The 18,319-nt window shown below is 34.6% G+C and overlaps 1 protein-coding gene across 1 annotated transcript; it reads right to left on the minus strand.

Moving 5' to 3' along the window:
* Nucleotides 1-6,835: 6,835 nt before the first annotated feature.
* On the minus strand, nucleotides 6,836-9,669 carry LOC142330872 (zinc finger MYM-type protein 1-like). Its single transcript, XM_075376336.1, has 3 exons — nucleotides 9,549-9,669; nucleotides 8,687-8,785; nucleotides 6,836-7,533 (listed from the first exon to the last, which is right to left on the minus strand). The coding sequence occupies exons 1-3, from the start codon at nucleotides 9,667-9,669 to the stop codon at nucleotides 6,836-6,838; spliced, it is 918 nt and encodes a 305-aa protein (XP_075232451.1).
* Nucleotides 9,670-18,319: the final 8,650 nt, after the last annotated feature.

Consider the following 18,319-nt stretch of genomic DNA (forward strand, 5'->3'; position numbering starts at 1 on the left):
CATTAAAATTGATTGTGATCAAAATTTTTTTTAAATTGTGACAAATTTCTCTTGCATACCAGTGGAAAATTATGGAGAATGAGACCTGAATTTGTGTCGCTATCTGACATACAAAAATTGCATATTTTATGAATGTATATGATGATGTTACCTGAGAAATACTGCTGTAATGCATCTAATACTTATATTATTTTGATATTCCAACTTTCTTCTTTTCAGAAGGTCCTATGCCTATGCACATAAAATAAAATTTAGTTGCTTTCATGGATATTTATTTCACAGACTTTTTTATTATCACTTACTCAAATTAATCCTACTCTTATTTTCAAAGGGGAAGTATTTTCTAACCGATTAACTCAAAATAGAATTTTCTTTAGTTATGTAAAAGTAAGTTGTAATGATAAAGAGATTTCTGGTCTCTCAGAAAACATGTTATTAACTTCTGAGATATGTATTTGACATCTCATGATAGTCAGACTGTTAATTGTGTTTTAATTTAAATTGTATTCTTTATTTAAAACATTCCATTGAAAATTAAAAAATTTCATGATAATCATTAACATTAAATTATATTATAAAAGGTTTGCATTTTCATAACAATTTCCTCTTTAGGTCCAGGGTAAAACGGTAAACTGTATCTCTTATGATCTGATGGTTCTGTGAAATAAGGTAAAATGTTGACAGCCAAAGCCATATATAACTGGGCCTACCCTTAATTGTTCGTGTGTGTTACAGAAGTTTAATAGCATCGGGTGCAGTTTTACTACACACTATGACATTTATTTGTGGCTAATGATCACAGCTGTCATTGCCATTCTAGAACCTGCTTTGATATTTTTCTTCCTGATAAAACTTTCATAAATAATTTTATTCATAACACCTTGTTTTGTTTTATTATGCTGCTAAATGTTAATTGTAATATTATTATCTTATACTTTCATAGTTGCTAGTGATTAGATTAAAATTTATATCATTTAACTAGCTTTTATTTATGTGTACTTTAAGATTTTTATGGGTTATCTTGAAATGTAATTTACGGTTTGATACTGAAGAATTTAATTTTTTTCTGTGTGTATTATTACAATAATAATCATTTAGTTATATTTTAATGACTTATGGAACTGTACAAAGCTTTAATAATAAATTAAATGATATAAACCTTTTAAACTAATCCTTATTGTATGCTGCATAATAAATTTTTATAATTATTTGACTGAAAGCTTAAAGTAGTGACCATTTTTTAATTATTTACATTCCATTTTATCAAAAATACAAAAAAAAAAGTTGAAAATATAGAAATAATTGTATTATTTTTTTTTCATTCCGAAAAAATATGTTGAGTAAATTACAGTATTTGAGGTGACTAATTTTTCAGTTTTCATTTAAATACTATAGTAAGAAATGGATTGCTAGATTATTGTATAGTTTTAAAGGAACATTAAAAAAAGGTTGTTTTTTAACATATTTATAATTCTACAGTAATATTTGTTGAATAAAAAGAGTTTATTTTTATAAAAATAATTTTTTTTATTTATTTATATGTATTATATGGTTTGCATACTTTATTTTGTTTATATTAATATATACATAATTTATATTATATAAACTATGTTTTTTTTTTTATTTTAACAGTTTGTAACATGAAAAAAAAAAACAAGAAAAATAAATTGTGTCTTTTAGTTTTATAAATATTAAATAAATTAATTAAGTTACTTAGCATAAGAAATAAAATCTAATGTCAATAATGTATTGTTATTATTACATTAACCTATAATAGAATTCTGTTACATTCATTACTTATCTTTTTAAAAAAAAAAAATTGCTGTGGCATTCATCACATTTGATTTTTATACCCACTCTGCATAAAACTAAACCCTTAATTTTCGTCATTTCAAACATTCAAAATTTAAAGAATGTAATTTTTTTAATTTTAAGCCCATTTTTCAGTTCACTTTTTTATTTTTTATAAAATTTGTACAATAAAATATGCAAAACATGCTATCATAAAAAAAATTGTGCAAACATAAAAGCTAAGAAAACTACATCTTAAAAAATAAGAAAAAGTAAAAATAAAATTATACTCTGATACGTGAGCGGAAAAACAGTACCATCAAAGGAAAAAACACTTCCTCTAAAAAATGAAAAGGATCATCAAAATCAGTCCATTTTAAAAATGTGTAGAGAATAAGAAAATGTAAAGAAAAAGTTAAACATTTAGAAAGAATGATGAATTTGTAGTCTCTCCTCATTGGAAGTCGGTTAAAAATTATGTGATAGAGCTGTAGAGAGCAAAGCTCATAACAAACACATCAAATAAAATTGTAATAATATTAACAAATATTTCAATTTAAATGAAATCAGCATCCATTGAAACAATACAATTACACTGATGTGTTTGCTTGTAATTTCACTAACGTAATTGTAAACCCTGATAACATTAGGAATAGTTAGATCAGACGTAAATATGTTTGTTCCCAAAATCAGGTAAACGTGAGAATTTACATGTGAGCAGATAAACTAGGCATAAATTTGTATGTCTAATTTCTTCAATTATGTTGTTTTTCAAACACATCACATGTGATTTATTTACACACTCTTGATTTCAGATATCCCAAATGAAGTAGTAGTCTGCAGCAGTTAGATCAGGGGTCTTAGGTGGCCAATTTGTCTCCAAAATAGTAAATGAGGTATCCAGAAAACATGTCTCTCAAGCAATATCTGCTATGTGCAGTACCATCCTGTTGAACCAAATTTAATTGAGAATTTCATTATATATCTCTTATCACCTTAAGCATTTCTTGTTATCTTTCAGAATTAATTAATGGTGATTATATAATCATCTTCAAGAAAGTATGGTACAATAATTTCAAATGTATCCATACCACATCATACAGTAACTTTTGCTGCTTGTATACTTGCAATGAATTTTTTCATTCCATGAAAAATTTGTTTATCGTTTACCTCTAAAATAAAAATCTGCTTCGTAAGAGAAATCTGTTTAAAAACCTTGATCTATATTCAGAACTTTATTAAACCGAGTACAGAATTCTAATCATGCTTTGTTATTGGTATCAATAAGTTTATGAACAAATTGAATTTTATATACAAATTTCAGGTACAAATCAAACAGTTCTCTTCAATATATTTAAAGAAACAGACTAATGCCTACAAGAAGAGTTAACTAAACCAGCATTCCAACAGATCACAAATACTGTTTTACTTAAGGGATAGAATTTTTTTCTTTAGATAAGTTGCAGAAAACAGCAACAGCCTTCTGCTACCTGTCTAAGGCTGTCAAGATCTCAAAAAATAACGAGTACACTGCATCATAAACTATCCTAACTCTTTAAAACCCATGCTGTTACATGAAATATTAATTTCTAAAAATTGTTAATAGTTAACTGTTTTAACTAATTATTAACTTATTTAGAAAAACTAAAAAAGAGCCGTAAGGTTTGTAACTAATCATATCTTGGCTCATTCCCCATTTTAATTAATGGTTTTATACTGGCATGGGTAGTTTCAAATTTCCTGTTTTCAATGATTATTAATCAAATGCAAGAGAGGTTTCTTTATTAAATGTCCATTTCTTTTACATCATAACTAAGTATATCAACCCATCTTATTGAGAATATATTTCTTTTAGATCTTTTTACCCTTATGATATCTTTCTCAATTACAGAGAACCAGAACTGTTCATAGACATTACCTACATTAATTGGCTATTATTGATTAGCAGAAGATTGTACTGCAATGCTTTTGGCCACATTATTAAGATTTAAAATGGTCAATTACTTCTATAGGATTGGAGATATATCATTAATTGAGGATAGGTTTTGATTTATTATTACTTACATTGCCATTTACAATATTCCAAGTGGTTTTACTAATTTTTTTTTTTGTACATTATTAAATCGTTACATATTTTTAACAAGATTAATAATCTTACAAAGAATCTTTTGTAATTGGAGATATTTCTTAAAATAGGTATTTTAAAAAATTTTTCCATCAGAAATAATGCCTTTCTGATTTAGCAGAATATCTGAATTCCACTTGCTTTGATTACAAAAAAGTTTGTTTATCTTTCAGTAACCTGACAGGAAAAAATCCAAAAAACCGTAACGGAAAAAAGAGAAAACTAAAAATGCATTGAAACTGCCATCATATGAATTGAAAGGCTAAATGACATGACCAGTACTGTAAAAGCAGTTAATAATATTAGGGGTAAAGACTAATAGTATTTGTACATGTAGCCTGGTTGGAAATCATAAAAATGTATTTATTAGAACAGCATTTCTCAACCTTGGAGTTTTAGTGATATGATATGAAAGGGAATTTGTGAAATTAGCCTACAAATTTACACATAAACAATAATGAAACCATTTTATGAGAAAAAAAAACATTTATTATAAACATTTTACTTACATTTATAAGTACATATGTAAAGAAAATAAATTAATGAGATGGTTGCATTTGTTTTTCATTTAGATTCTCCATACTTAGATGAATGTTAGAAATACACAATAGCAAGTGATTAAAAATGATTCCTGTATTTAGCTTTTAATGCAACCATAGATGAAAAACCTTTTTCACAGATGCAATACATGGGGAAAGGGATTAATATATTTAATGCTTCTGTGACTAAATTTCCGTTTTCACTTCAACAATCGAGCCAAAACATATCTAAATCTTCAGATGTGAATTGTAGTTGTAATGTTTTATCGACAGATACACTTCAGTCATGAATCTCAACTCGTAACTTGTTGCAGCTGCAACAACATTTTGACTGAATGGATTCAGTACACCCATCTCTTTGAGAAATCATTTTTATCATCTGGGAAATACTCCACCAACTGAATTTTTAGCTCATGCAAATGCATTTTCTTGCTCTCCAAACTGTGGTGAATAGTCTTTTCTTCATCCAAATTTTTTTCCATGTAATCCGAAGTGAGTGAAAACAAATAAGAACTTTTGCTTTGAAAGCTAATAATCCAAGATATCAAGCTAAGCTTCTTATTGAAAGCATGAACTTTGTCTATCTTTAATAAAATGTATTTATCATGTCCTTAAAAATTCACATTCAGTCGTTTAAATGCAAAAATACATCAGCCAAACACCAACATATACTAATTATTCTGTAAAAACATTGAAAATGGAGTTTGTTTAAACTGGAAAAATATTATTAATTCATCTCACAATTCCAATAACCAGATTAACACCGTCCTCTGAAATAACCGTCTGACTTGTTTGGAAAAGAAGAGATTTTTTCTTTTCACCCATTTCATCACGTAGTTTAACAAACAGCCTAGTTTGTATTGGTCGACTTTTAATTATATTAACCATTTTTCAGCTTTACAAAGAATTTAAGATTTTATGGCAAGAGCATGTCTGTGAAGAAAGCAGTGCATTTATTACGCCCATGGTATATGATTTTTTTCTTCAGAAATCCACTGTTCTTTCCTTTGCATTTTCACTGTTTTTAGCCTTTCACTGTCCAATCTGTATTATAATTTTTGGCAGCTTCATAAAAAAACATTGAAAAGATATTGCCCTGTTGCATGACCAGATATTGATTTGCAAAACAACCAGGGCTGGATTTATCACAAGTGCCGGCCTGGGCAGTAGCAAAAATGCCGCCCTTTTCCAAATTTTTTTTAAAACCATGTACAATTTTTTGATAATTGGTATAAATGAAATATAAGCATTAACACCTTTATTGAAATGTTTTATTTAATATATAATAATATATTTACAAAATGAATCTGAAATATAATCATTTTCCACATGTATAGTAACTTGCTTAGAAACACTTTCGTCTTAATTTTTTGTAGCAAAATCTGTTATAATCTGCTCAGTCTAGTTTTAAAAGAACATCAGCTTCGATATTCATTATAGCTAAGCTATTTAAGCGATATTCAGTCATTGTGGAGCGGAGGTATGTCTTAATTACTTTTAAGCAAGAAAAACAACTTTCATCACTGCAGTACAAATAAACATGCGGTATGCAATTTCCACATTCGGAAATACGGTGTACATGTCATTTTCCCGAAGACATTTGAGTAACTCAAGAGGGGATTTGTTTTGCAAATTTCGAGAATCGCAATGTGCGTGAAAATGTATAAACTCATCACCTAGAGATGGCTCAAGATCTGACGAATAACATTCTCTCAATATCTCGGGCGACTTGCGAATTTCAGACTTCGCTAAAATGTTTGAAATTCGTAATAATGGCGAATTTGCTGTTAATGACTTCGTAAGCTGACATCCTTTTCACAATTCGTTGTATAAATTATCCAAGATGACATTGAAAATATTAATTCTAAAATGATGCCTGGCAGTCAATTCCACTTCTCTATCACTCGTTTCGTCAGGACGTAGAGTTATTCTTCTCCTTCTTCTCAACAAAGTTTGGTAGACATTTCTAAGGCTAGTTCTTCATAGTGATCAAATTTATTGCAACAATTTTTATAAGCCCTTTGTATAAATCAATAACCTCAACCAGACTGATGTTTACGTCTTGCAATTTTTGACTGACACTATTAAACCTATAGAGTAGGAAAAGTCACAAAATTTGCAAGAATGCTGTTTCGAGATGTTCCATTTGGCTGCGGATTCCTTTTGCTTCCTGTCTAGTGATTGCGTTTTCAGTTTCATCCTCGTCCATACTCACTAGTATTTCGATGATTTCTGAAAAGTTATCTTGTAAAGCAGTGACAGCATCCGCACGAGCCAACCACCTTGTCGTGGACAATGATTTCAACGTTGTTATGTTGCCTCGAATGTTAGGAAAATTTCCCATCGATGCGTTGACGATGTAAAAAAAATTGTACACAGATTACACAAGTGAGAAAAACGAAGCGGCTTCAGAACATTTTTCTACTGCACAGCCACCAACCAAGTTCAACGAATGAGCAGCACACGGCACGTAATCTGCTAACGCATTTTCTTTCTTAATTCGAGCTTGAAGACCAGAATATTGTCCTGACATATTATAAGCATTGTCGTATGATTGCCCTCGACAGTCAGCTATATTCAATTCCAAAGTATCCAACGTTGTAAAAACTGCAGCAGCCAACGCTTCAGCTTTGTGTCCAGGATTTTCGATGAATTGCAAAAATCTCTCCACAGGAACGCCGTCGGGTTTCACGTACCGCAAATTAAATGATAATTGATCCACGTACGAGATGTCTGGAGTTGAATCAACTATGAGAGAAAAGTATTTTCCCAGTTTGGCTTCAGAGATTACTGTAGATATCACTTTGTTAGCAATGAGTCCTATAAATTCTTCGTAGATAGTTTTGGTCGTATAACTAGTACTGCCACTTCCTTTGTTGCCAAACGTGTTGATATGATTAGCCAAAAATGGATCGAATTCAGCTAAAAATTCGAGAAGCATCAGGAAATTTCCATTATTTTTAGAACCGAACTTCTCTTCACTGCCTCTGAATGGAAGTTCTCGCACAGCTAATGCTTTGATAGCAGCTACTACTCGTCGTAGTACGTTTCTCCAGTATGCAATCTGATCATCATATTACTTAGTCAAATCTCTGTCAATTCGTGTCCGACAATCTGCTCGTTGTTTTAAATTCGAAATGCATTTATTATGGCTCTGAGAATTTTCATGTTCTTTTATACGTTGACTTGCTTCTTTTACACTAAAGAGAACAATCATTTTGTGGATTGATAAGAAAACATGCTACACAAAAAGCAGATCCTTTGCTTTCTAAGTAAACAAGCCACGATCGAGGTGTTTTTTTTCCATTCAAGACTTCTATGACATAAAGCCTGCGAGCATTGTCTCACTCTACCATCGTTGTACACTCTTTTGGATTTAGTGAAATCCTCATTTATGTTTTGATCGTAACCATTAATCGATATATGATCACGAGTAAAAAATCATTAATGATCCATTTTGCTGGATTTATCAACGATTTCATTGTTGTTGCAAATGACCTCTTCTGAAAATTCACATGTAGTAGATAATTGATTGTTTCAGGTGAAGCATTTGTCCCTGAAAAATAGAAAAAAACGAACACCTGAGTTAGTGTACGAAAAAACTATCCACAAAAATAATAATTTTTCATAAACAAGATCAAGTTAATATGTAATTTTAATTTATTTTTCACTGAAAACATGAATCGTTTGTTGTACCAAATTTATAAATGAGCACATTAACACTGTACTTTACTTTTGTTGTATAAACGCGGAATAATCAAATTGCTATACACAAATTAAAAAATATCATTCTAGAAAATGTGTTGTTACCAAATGATTAATCATTTGGTAACAACACATTTTAACCAAATGATTAATCATTATTATAAAAAACGACAGAAAATAGATGTCTGTTCATCTCGGTTTATTATTTATCTAAAGCACAAATTACTATAAGAAACTAATATTTAAATTCATTTTTTAACGACTTTCAAGTTTCTTTTTGAAACGAATTTTTTTTCTTGGAAAATTCATCAACACAATTTTTCACAGTTCAATACTATATTTCAGAAACTTCAATTTCAGTATCAATAAACTTTAATTCTTCTTGAATCTGAATTATTATCATTTGACAGAACATTGATACAGGTTGTGATATGCAACAGTGATATTGCTGGCAACAGCAATATGCACCAGTGTTGTGATATTGCTGGCAGGTGGTAAGTTAAAAAATATTATATCAAACATTTACCAGTTTGATGGTCGGAAATCTCTGCCGGAAACTCATCACTTTGTTCGTTTGAAGTACTTGATGGTCCGGCAGATACTGGTGGGTGTTGATCATATGTTCCTAGCAAATTAAGAAAATTTAAAAGTTATATGGACAAATAATACAAAGACAAAATAATACTCGGTCAAAATAACCCTAGATAAAATAACACTTTCAATGGTCTTGTTCTTAACTTTAACGTACTTATCAGAATTTATTTATTTTTTTTAAATTAACAAATTTCAAGCACTAAAAACATTTAACCCAAATAAAGTACTATCCTTTTTTTATTATTTAAAAACATTGGCAAATTTTAACTACAAACAAATTTAACTCGAATTACTGTGTTTTTTTATTACTAGCGTCAAACGCGCGCTACGCTCTCTGTGCGTCTGTTTTGTACACTCAAAAATAAAATTCATTACTAAATTTAAGAAATTAGAAAAACTAAAAATTACAAAAGTTTTTTGGTCCGCCGACCGATTCATATGTTGAAAAGTTATTAAAACTAATATATCTTTTCAAGTTTGACCATTCCTAATTAAGTTCAGGTATAAAAGATTCCGAGCTTTACCTTTACGATACGCTAATTAAAGTTCTCCAATCACGAATTTTGAGTTCTTAAAGATTATGACGACAGCAAGCGGTGGATTTTTTTATATAGGATTTTGAAAAATTAAAAATAATGTTATTTTCCTCAGAGTTATTTTGTCCGTATCCTAATTTGTCCAAATTTTGTTTTGATCAATGTATTTTTGTCCGGTACTATTTTGTCCAGTGTTATTACATCCGGGATACCCAGTAATGAAATTAATAAAAACAGATAGAATCGAATGTTTCTTACTTTTACTGAAGATTGTTTGAAGTGTTGGTGTTTTCGATAACACCTGTTGTTCTGCTTGTAATTTTTCCGCCGCCCTTTTTCTGTTAGCAGCTCCACTACACTTTTTTCGATAATCATTCATAGTGTTCTATCTGTAGTCAAAATTAAGAATTAGAAAAATATAAATGTAACTAACTGGTATGCACTAACACGTTTTCACTTTTTACCTTTTCAATCATTGATATTCTTAAATTTGATGAAACTTTTTTAATGGCAGGATGAAATATATTTAAATGCGACACACATAAAAAAACGGTTCACTTAACACTCACAAATAACAATTATCGGTTACGAAGTTGTCGAAGTTTCAATTCTCAACTCAAACGGTAGCACGTTACTCGTATAGAGGAGGACTTGTTTCCCAAGCTAAGCAATGTACTCGAATGCAAGAGTTTGGAAAAACAATTTTCACACTTAACCATGGTAAATTAATTGAGGGTGCATATTTGAAGAGAGGGCAAGGTCCAATCCTGGCTGTGAATATCAGGTAATAGCTCTCAAACCCTGAACAATAGAGAGTAATAAACAAAAGGCACAAAAATGAGTGACCATATACATACAAAATTTGAAGGTATCCGAAATTTCTATTCTCCGAAAGATAAAGAAAATAATGAATACATGAAAACTCGGCGACGGCAATAAAGTCATAAAATAGTAAAATCTCAAACGAATATCTATAATGCTATTGTTTGGAATATGAACTGATTCATAGTCGCTACACAACAAAATGACAAACAGTTTAACCGATTTTCGAGTTTTTCAAAAAGTCGAAAATTTGCCGCCCCCCAAAATTTGCCGCCCTGGGCTATGGTCCATGTTGCCCCTGTGTAAATCCAATCCTGCTGAGATCTGAATTTAAGAGATCATTAAAACATTTGAATGGCAGAAAGACTACTGAAATAGTCGGAATACCTGTAGAATTACTGCGCAGTGCAGGTGAGAAAGCGATTGATAGATTACACAAACTGGTGTGTAATATTTACAAAAAAGGGGATGTTACGTCAGACTTCAAAAAAAGTGTTATAGTCATGATACCAAAGAAAGCAGGAGCAGATAAATGTGAAGAATACAGAACAATTAGTTATGCATCATAAATCTTAACTAGAATTCTATACAGAAGAATTGAGAGGAGAGTGGAAGAAGTGTTAGGAGAAGACCAATTTGGTTTCAGGAAAAGTATAGGGACAAGGGAAGCAATTTTAGGCCTCAGATTAATAGTAGAAGGAAGATTAAAGAAAAACAAACCAACATACTTGGCATTTGATAACGTAGACTGGAATAAAATGTTCAGCATCTTAAAAGAATTAGGGTTCAAATACAGACATAGAAGAACAATTGCTAACATTTACAGGAACCAAAGAGCAACAGTAATAACTGAAGAACATAAGAAAGAAGCCGCAGTAAGAAACGGAGTCCGACAAGGATGTTTCCTATCACCGTTACTTTTTAATCTTTACATAGAACTAGCAGTTAATGATGTTAAAGAACAATTTAGATTCGGAGTAACAGTACAAGGTGAAAAGATAAAGATGCTACGATTTGCTGATGATAGTAATTCTAGCTGAAGAGTAAAAAGGATTTAGAAGAAACAATGAATGGCTTGGATGAAGTCCTCCTACGCAAGTACTACCGCATGAAAATAAATAAGAAAAAAATGAAGTAATTAAATGTAGTAGAAATAACAATGATTGACCACTGAATGTGAAAATAGGAGGAGAAAAGACTATGGAGGTAGAAGAATTTTGTTATTTGGGAAGTAGAATTACTAAAGATGGGCGAAGCAGGAGCGATATAAAATGCCGAATAGCACAGGCGAAACGAGCCTTCAGTTAGAAATATAATTTGTTTGCATCAAAAATTAATTTAAACGTCAGGAAAAGATTTTTGAATGTATACGTTTGGAGGGTCGCTTTATATGGAAGTGAAACTTCAACGATCGGAGTATCTGAGAAGAAAAGATTAGAAGCTTTTGAAATGTGTTGCTATAGGGGAATGTTAAAAATCAGATGGGTGGATAAAGTGACAAATGAAGAGGTGTTGCGGAAAATAGATAATGAAAGAAGCATTATGCGTATGGTCCTTCCGAAGACGTCTGCAGTTAACAAAATTCGGGCCCGCCGACTTCTTCTGATACTCTTCTCGTTTATGATTCTCATTTTCAAACCGGAACCACACTATCAGTAGATGATTACAAGTTAAGGTGTGTGTACAAATTGGCGGCATTTGTAATAACGTTGAACATCTAAATATTCTTTGGCTTTACACGAAGAGAAGTCAATAAACTACCTGCCCTCAGATTGGACGCCTTAAAATAGTTCAGAACTCACGTGGAAGACAACACCCTAAAAACGTATCATAAATGATCTATCGGCTCCCCAGTTGGTGTTAGTAAGGACTCGCATCATATCTAGAAGTTTGGAACATTTTGTTTTCAATTCTTTTAAATGTTTGACCCAAGTAAGACGGCTATCAAAAAATAAACCTAAAAACTTGAGACGTAAGTAGAGATAGTAATAGTCTCTCCGTTCAGAAAAATTTGCGGAATAGAAGGGTTTCGTAGCCGAGAAAAAACTACACATTTTGTTTTTTCGGATGAAAATGTGAAACCAGTAATACTGGACCAAGCTTCAAGATGAGATATAGTGTTCTACAGTAGTCTCTCTGCTGTAGGTGCTGAACGGCTTGCAATGTAGATAGCAAAGTCGTCAGCAAATAGAGAGCATGAGACAGGAGCCTGCACACATTTGGTAATATCGTTTATGGGTACAGAAAATAAGGTGGCACTTAATACACTACCTTGGGGCACTCCATTCTCCAAGATGACACTATCTGAGAGCGAATCATCCACACGAACACGAGCCGTTCGGTGATTTAAGAATCCCCGGATAAAAGCAAGCATATTGCCCTTGATTACCCATTCTTTGAGAGTGTTAAGAATACCACGTCGCCAGGCTGTGTCATACGCCTTTTTTATATCGAAGAAGATAGTGACGAGGTGCTGCCGATTTAGGAAAGCGTTTTGTATGGCTGTTTCTAGTGACACTAAATGGTCAATAGAAGATCGTCCTTGTCGAAAAACACACTGTTCTGGAGATAGAAAGCCATGTTTCTCCAAGTACCATGTAAGTCTGCGGTTTACCATTCTCTCCATTATTTTACACAAAACGCTTGTTAATGAAATAGGGCGGTAGCTTGAGGGGTTCGTTTGGTCTTTACCAGGTTTTAGTACGAGTCGAGTGTGGATACTCAGTCAGAGTGGTTGCAGTATACTAGCTCCGCGTTTAATTGGTTTTTTATACGGGTTTTTCGGATAATTAGAAAAGGAAAAGTAGGACAGGTTTTTGTGGTAAGGATAGTAGACAAGTGTACGAAATTTTAAGATTTTTGGACAGCGGAATAAAATTTTACAGTGCTTTTTCTGAATTGTGTGTCTTCTAGCCTACAAACTCTAATAGGTTTTGAAAAAGTGAATTTTGGACTGGTTTTTACGAAATAAATTTTGGACGTGGACAGATTTACATTTCTGAGGGAACATGGAATAGGTATGTTAAATTTTGTAGATTTTGGTATACGGATAATTTAAATATTTTAATTTTTAAGGTTATACATATAGTATTGCTGTATGTAAAATATTCTTGAATATTCTAAGTCGATACACAGGATTTAGCAAGAACGTTTGATGAAGTAAACAACAACTTAGAATAATTTCGCCGAAAACTGTCAGGCACAAGAAAGAGAATTTTTCTAAGTCCTGCAGATCGTTTTATACGGGAAACTTTGATTCCCCATAACTTTTGATTGGGTGGGCCTACAGGAGAATCCTCCCGGATCTGGGCGAATTGTGGGTCTGCGCATCTTTTGGCGTCAAATAAGAATTTTCCAAAATCGGGAATTTTTTCAGTCATAACCCCTAGTATTTTGGGAAACTTTAACTCAAAATAACTTTTGACTGGGTGGGCCTAGACGGGAATCCTCCCGGATCTAGGCGAATTGTGGGTCTGCGCATCTTTTGGCGTCAAAAAAGAATTTTCCAAAATCGGGAATTTTTTCAGTCATAACCCCTAGTATTTTGGGAAACTTTAACTCAAAATAACTTTTGACTGGGTGGGCCTAGACCAAAACCCTTTTGGATCTGGGCGAATCAAGACACCTACTTTCGTTTGCCCCAAAAAATCTTTTTACCCAAATTTTGGGACAGTGGGTCATTTTGCCCCCCCCCCCCCCACGAGTGGGGTGTCTAAACATTAGGAATTTGGCGTAGATTACGCAAAAGATAATAGATATAATCTGTTGAGTTCCAATGGAGGAAAAGATGGAGATTAATCCACCTGGATCATCAAAGACCTCGGACAAGAAAGGCTGGAAAATAGCTGAGTCCAAAGGTGCTAAACGAGCCAGGGCGGGTTCATCCGAGGAAGAGGAGGTCCCGCCAGTACTTAAGGATGTGACTTACAGGCTGGGGCACACACTGCTACAGTTGAGGCAAAGCCTGGGTAAGACCGGCCCGGCTTTCGTAAAGAACCATGAAAAAGAGCTGACTGAAATTTATCACCAGCTGCAATTAGTTAACGAGGAGTTATCCGAGAAGGAAACCAATACTCAGGGGACTCAGACTGATAGACGAAGCAAGGAGGGTGACATAATAGAATTAGAGCTCACTGTTGAACAGTTGGTTGAGAGACTACTGGAAAGATGGTCTACTTGGGCTATGAATAGACTAACCCAAGTTTCTGCGGTCGATTCAGGAGAGGATAGCTGCCACTTCATTGATGTCAGTAAACAGAGACCGGGTAGTCAATACCATGGCACTAAACCGGGTGCCATGATCATTCAAGATTCCACGGTCTTAGAGGATAACAGAGTTTCCACCAAAGGCACCAGATACACAGTTGTATACAGCTCGGAAGATGGAGATAGGACTGCTGCGACACAAATCATCAGGGCTATGAGACGTGTGGTTGGTAGGTCTGAGTTGGCCGTGTATGTCATCCCCACTGGACAAATTGGTACGATGATCCGCAAAATCATTATATATCTGCTGCGTGATGGTAAATCACCTCCGAGGATGATACTCCCTAATCTGGGCGAACAAGCCCGTGGCAGGTCCAGGTCCGCCTCGGTACGAAGAGGCAGCCCACCCGTGGCAGACAGTAAGACAGTCGTCGTTAAAGCGCCCGGTAAGTCCTACGCAGACCTCCTTCGTACTGTTAAGGATAGAGTGTCTAAGGAGGAAGTCGGCGATGTCCTCTCCATCAGGAAGGGGAGGAATCAAGAGATGGAGGTCCGAATCCTAGGGTCAGAGAAGGCAGGACAATTTACTAATTTGCTGCGTGACCGAGCGGCTGACTTGCAGGTGGATCTGAGGACCAGAGGTTACCGGAGGACAGTGGTGCACATCAAAGATCTTGATTGTGACACCACTGAAAAAGATATCAGCAAGGCACTTAATCAAGTTCTCGGGACATCGGAAGGCTACCGCATTTCTTCGCGGATTTCTTCAAAATCCGGAATGGGTGTAAAAGGCCCATTCTCGGATAACAAAAACACTAACATGTAACTTAACACTACGTTAAAAACTATCATATTAAAACTAAAAAAAGAGATAAAACTTACAACTAATATCACAAAAATCTTACAACTAATATCACAGACGAAGTTAAAAAACATAAAAAAAAAAAACAAAATATGAATATATATATTAAAAAAATTCCGATAGGGAGTGTAAAAGGCTCGCTACTCGGATAACAAAAACAATATATAGGACTAGAGTAATTAAATTTTTTTGTATTAACCCTATACTACGCAAAAACAGAAACATCCGGTTTAAAACCTCTTTATCATTACACAAGATACCACGGATGTTTTTGGGTAGTTTAAATTTACGACGCAATGCCGCATAACATATGCAGTCTACGAGTATGTGGCGCACAGTCACGCGGCAGTTGCATCGTGCGCATAGAGGTGCTTGTCCTCTTGTAAACAGGTACTCGTGTGTCCTATCCGCAATCGACAGAGAACTACTTCCTCACGCCGGGGTTTTCTGTATGAGGAGTCCCATGGTAATACAGAATCTTTAATTTGACGGAGTTTATTATCAACGGTAGCCGTCCAGTCACCTTGCCACCTTGCTCTTAGTAATTGTTTTACATAGTTAATGAAATCAGAAGTAGCAACTCGGGTGGTGAAAGGAGGCTGGTTACATGCTTCTTTGGCAGCGGAATCTGCATGTTCATTACCTGGAATCCCTACGTGGCTAGGGACCCAACAAAAACTTAATTCTGTGTTGCGATTATTCAACTCAGCGATTGCGTTGTAAATTTCAATGACGATAGGATGTTTTGAATAAAAGTATTTTAAGGCTTGGAGAGCACTACACGAGTCTCTGCAAATAAGAATTTTTCTATATTTAGGGTTAATGATGTTTAGAGCCTTATTAATAGCGTATAGTTCAGCGGTAAACACACTCGTAATACCGGGTAGACCAAACATATAAGTTCTCTCATTGACAACAAATGCACACCCAACTGTATCGTTTTGTACAGTTTTGACAGCCAAATCACCCGGCTCTTAACTCAGTCCTTAGAAATCCTAATCTAGGAAAGTATGAGGACCATCCACGTCGTGCTGCACCTGTAGATCTCCGTACCTGGCGTCTGCTGCAGCATATAAACGTTGACACACCGTCATTCTTTCCTATGTATTCTAGCTCGTATCCTTCATGTAGAATAAACCTTATAAGTTTTAATTTTGACCTTACGACATACAATAAACAATCAACACCATCTATTGTCTTTCAGCAAATGTTTCAGCGTGTTCTCTCCAAGATGAAACCAGACGCGGTTGTATACACTGATGGATCGATACAAAACGATACAGTTGGGTGTGCATTTGTTGTCAATGAGAGAACTTATATGTTTGGTCTACCCGGTATTACGAGTGTGTTTACCGCTGAACTATACGCTATAAATAAGGCTCTAAACATCATTAACCCTAAATATAGAAAAATTCTTATTTGCAGTGACTCGCGTAGTGCTCTCCAAGCCTTAAAATACTTTTATTCAAAACATCCTATCGTCATTGAAATTTACAACGAAATCGCTGAGTTGAATAATCGCAACACAGAATTAAGTTTTTGCTGGGTCCCTAGCCACGTAGGGATTCCAGGTAATGAACATGCAGATTCCGCTGCCAAAGAAGCATGTAACCAGCCTCCTTTCACCACCCGAGTTGCTACTTCTGATTTCATTAACTATGTAAAACAATTACTAAGAGCAAGGTGGCAAGGTGACTGGACGGCTACCGTTGATAATAAACTCCGTCAAATTAAAGATTCTGTGTTACCATGGGACTCCTCATACAGAAAACCCCGGCGTGAGGAAGTAGTTCTCTGTCGATTGCGGATAGGACACACGAGTACCTGTTTACAAGAGGACAAGCACCTCTATGCGCACGATGCAACTGCCGCGTGACTGTGCGCCACATACTCGTAGACTGCATATGTTATGCGGCATTGCGTCGTAAATTTAAACTACCCAGAAACATCCGTGGTATCTTGTGTAATGATAAAGAGGTTTTAAACCGGATGTTTCTGTTTTTGCGTAGTATAGGGTTAATACAAAAAATTTAATTACTCTAGTCCTATATATTGTTTTTTTTATCCGAGTAGCGAGCCTTTTACACTCCCTATCGGAATTTTTTTTATATATATATTCATATTTTGTTGTTTGTTTTTATGTTTTTTAAATTCGTCTGTGATATTAGTTGTAAGATTTTTGTGATATTAGTTGTAAGTTTTATCTCCTTTTTTAGTTTTAATATGATCGTTTTTAACGTAGTTTTAAGTTACATGTTAGTGTTTTTGTTATCCGAGAATGGGCCTTTTACACCCATTCCGGATTTTGAAGAAATCCGCGAAGAAATGCGGTAGCCTTCCGATGACCCGAGAACTTGATTAAGTGCCTCGCTGATATCTTTTTCAGTGGTGTCACAATCAAGATCTTTGATGTGCACCACTGTCCTCCGGTCACCTCTGGTCCTCAGATCCACCTGCAAGTCAGCCGCTCGGTCACGCAGCAAATTAGTAAATTGTCCCGCCTTCTCTGACCCCAGGATTCGGACCTCCATCTCTTGATTCCTCCCCTTCCTGATGGAGAGGACATCGCCGACTTCCTCCTTAGACACTCTATCCTTAACAGTACGAAGGAGGTCTGCGTAGGACTTACCGGGCGCTTTAACGACGACTGTCTTACTGTCTGCCACGGGTGGGCTGCCTCTTCGTACCGAGGCGGACCTGGACCTGCCACGGGCTTGTTCGCCCAGATTAGGGAGTATCATCCTCGGAAGTGATTTACCATCACGCAGCAGATATATAATGATTTTGCGGATCATCGTTACAATTTGTCCAGTGGGGATGACATACACGGCCAACTCAGACCTACCAACCACACGTCTCATAGCCCTGATGATTTGTGTCGCAGCAGTCCTATCTCCATCTTCCGAGCTGTACACAACTGTGTATCTGGTGCCTTTGGTGGAAACTCTGTTATCCTCAGTTGTGTATTTTTTTGGAAGTTGTTGGGTATTTGCTGTGTTGTTTGTGGGTTGTTTGGTAGTTGGTAGTTGTTGGGTTGTTGTGGGAGTTGTTGGTTAGTTGCTGGGTTGTTGTTTGTTGGTTTTTGGAATTTGTTGGGTAGTTGTGAGTTAGAGTAGTTGTTGATTAGTTGAAGGGTAGT

Source organism: Lycorma delicatula, chromosome 10 (assembly GCF_047948215.1).
Source record: "Lycorma delicatula isolate Av1 chromosome 10, ASM4794821v1, whole genome shotgun sequence".
Classification (NCBI taxonomy): Eukaryota; Metazoa; Arthropoda; class Insecta; order Hemiptera; family Fulgoridae; genus Lycorma; species Lycorma delicatula.

What these genes read in the sequence shown, in the direction of transcription:
- LOC142330872 (XM_075376336.1), bottom strand. Translation starts at nt 9,669, where the DNA reads ATGAATGATTATCGAAAAAAGTGTAGTGGAGCTGCTAACAGAAAAAGG. An exon ending in TCAAACAATCTTCAGTAAAA is followed by an intron (nt 8,786 to 9,548) that starts GTAAGAAACATT and finishes TTAATTTGCTAG; the next exon opens with GAACATATGATCAACACCCA. An exon ending in GATTTCCGACCATCAAACTG is followed by an intron (nt 7,534 to 8,686) that starts GTAAATGTTTGA and finishes ATTTGACTAAGT; the next exon opens with AATATGATGATCAGATTGCA.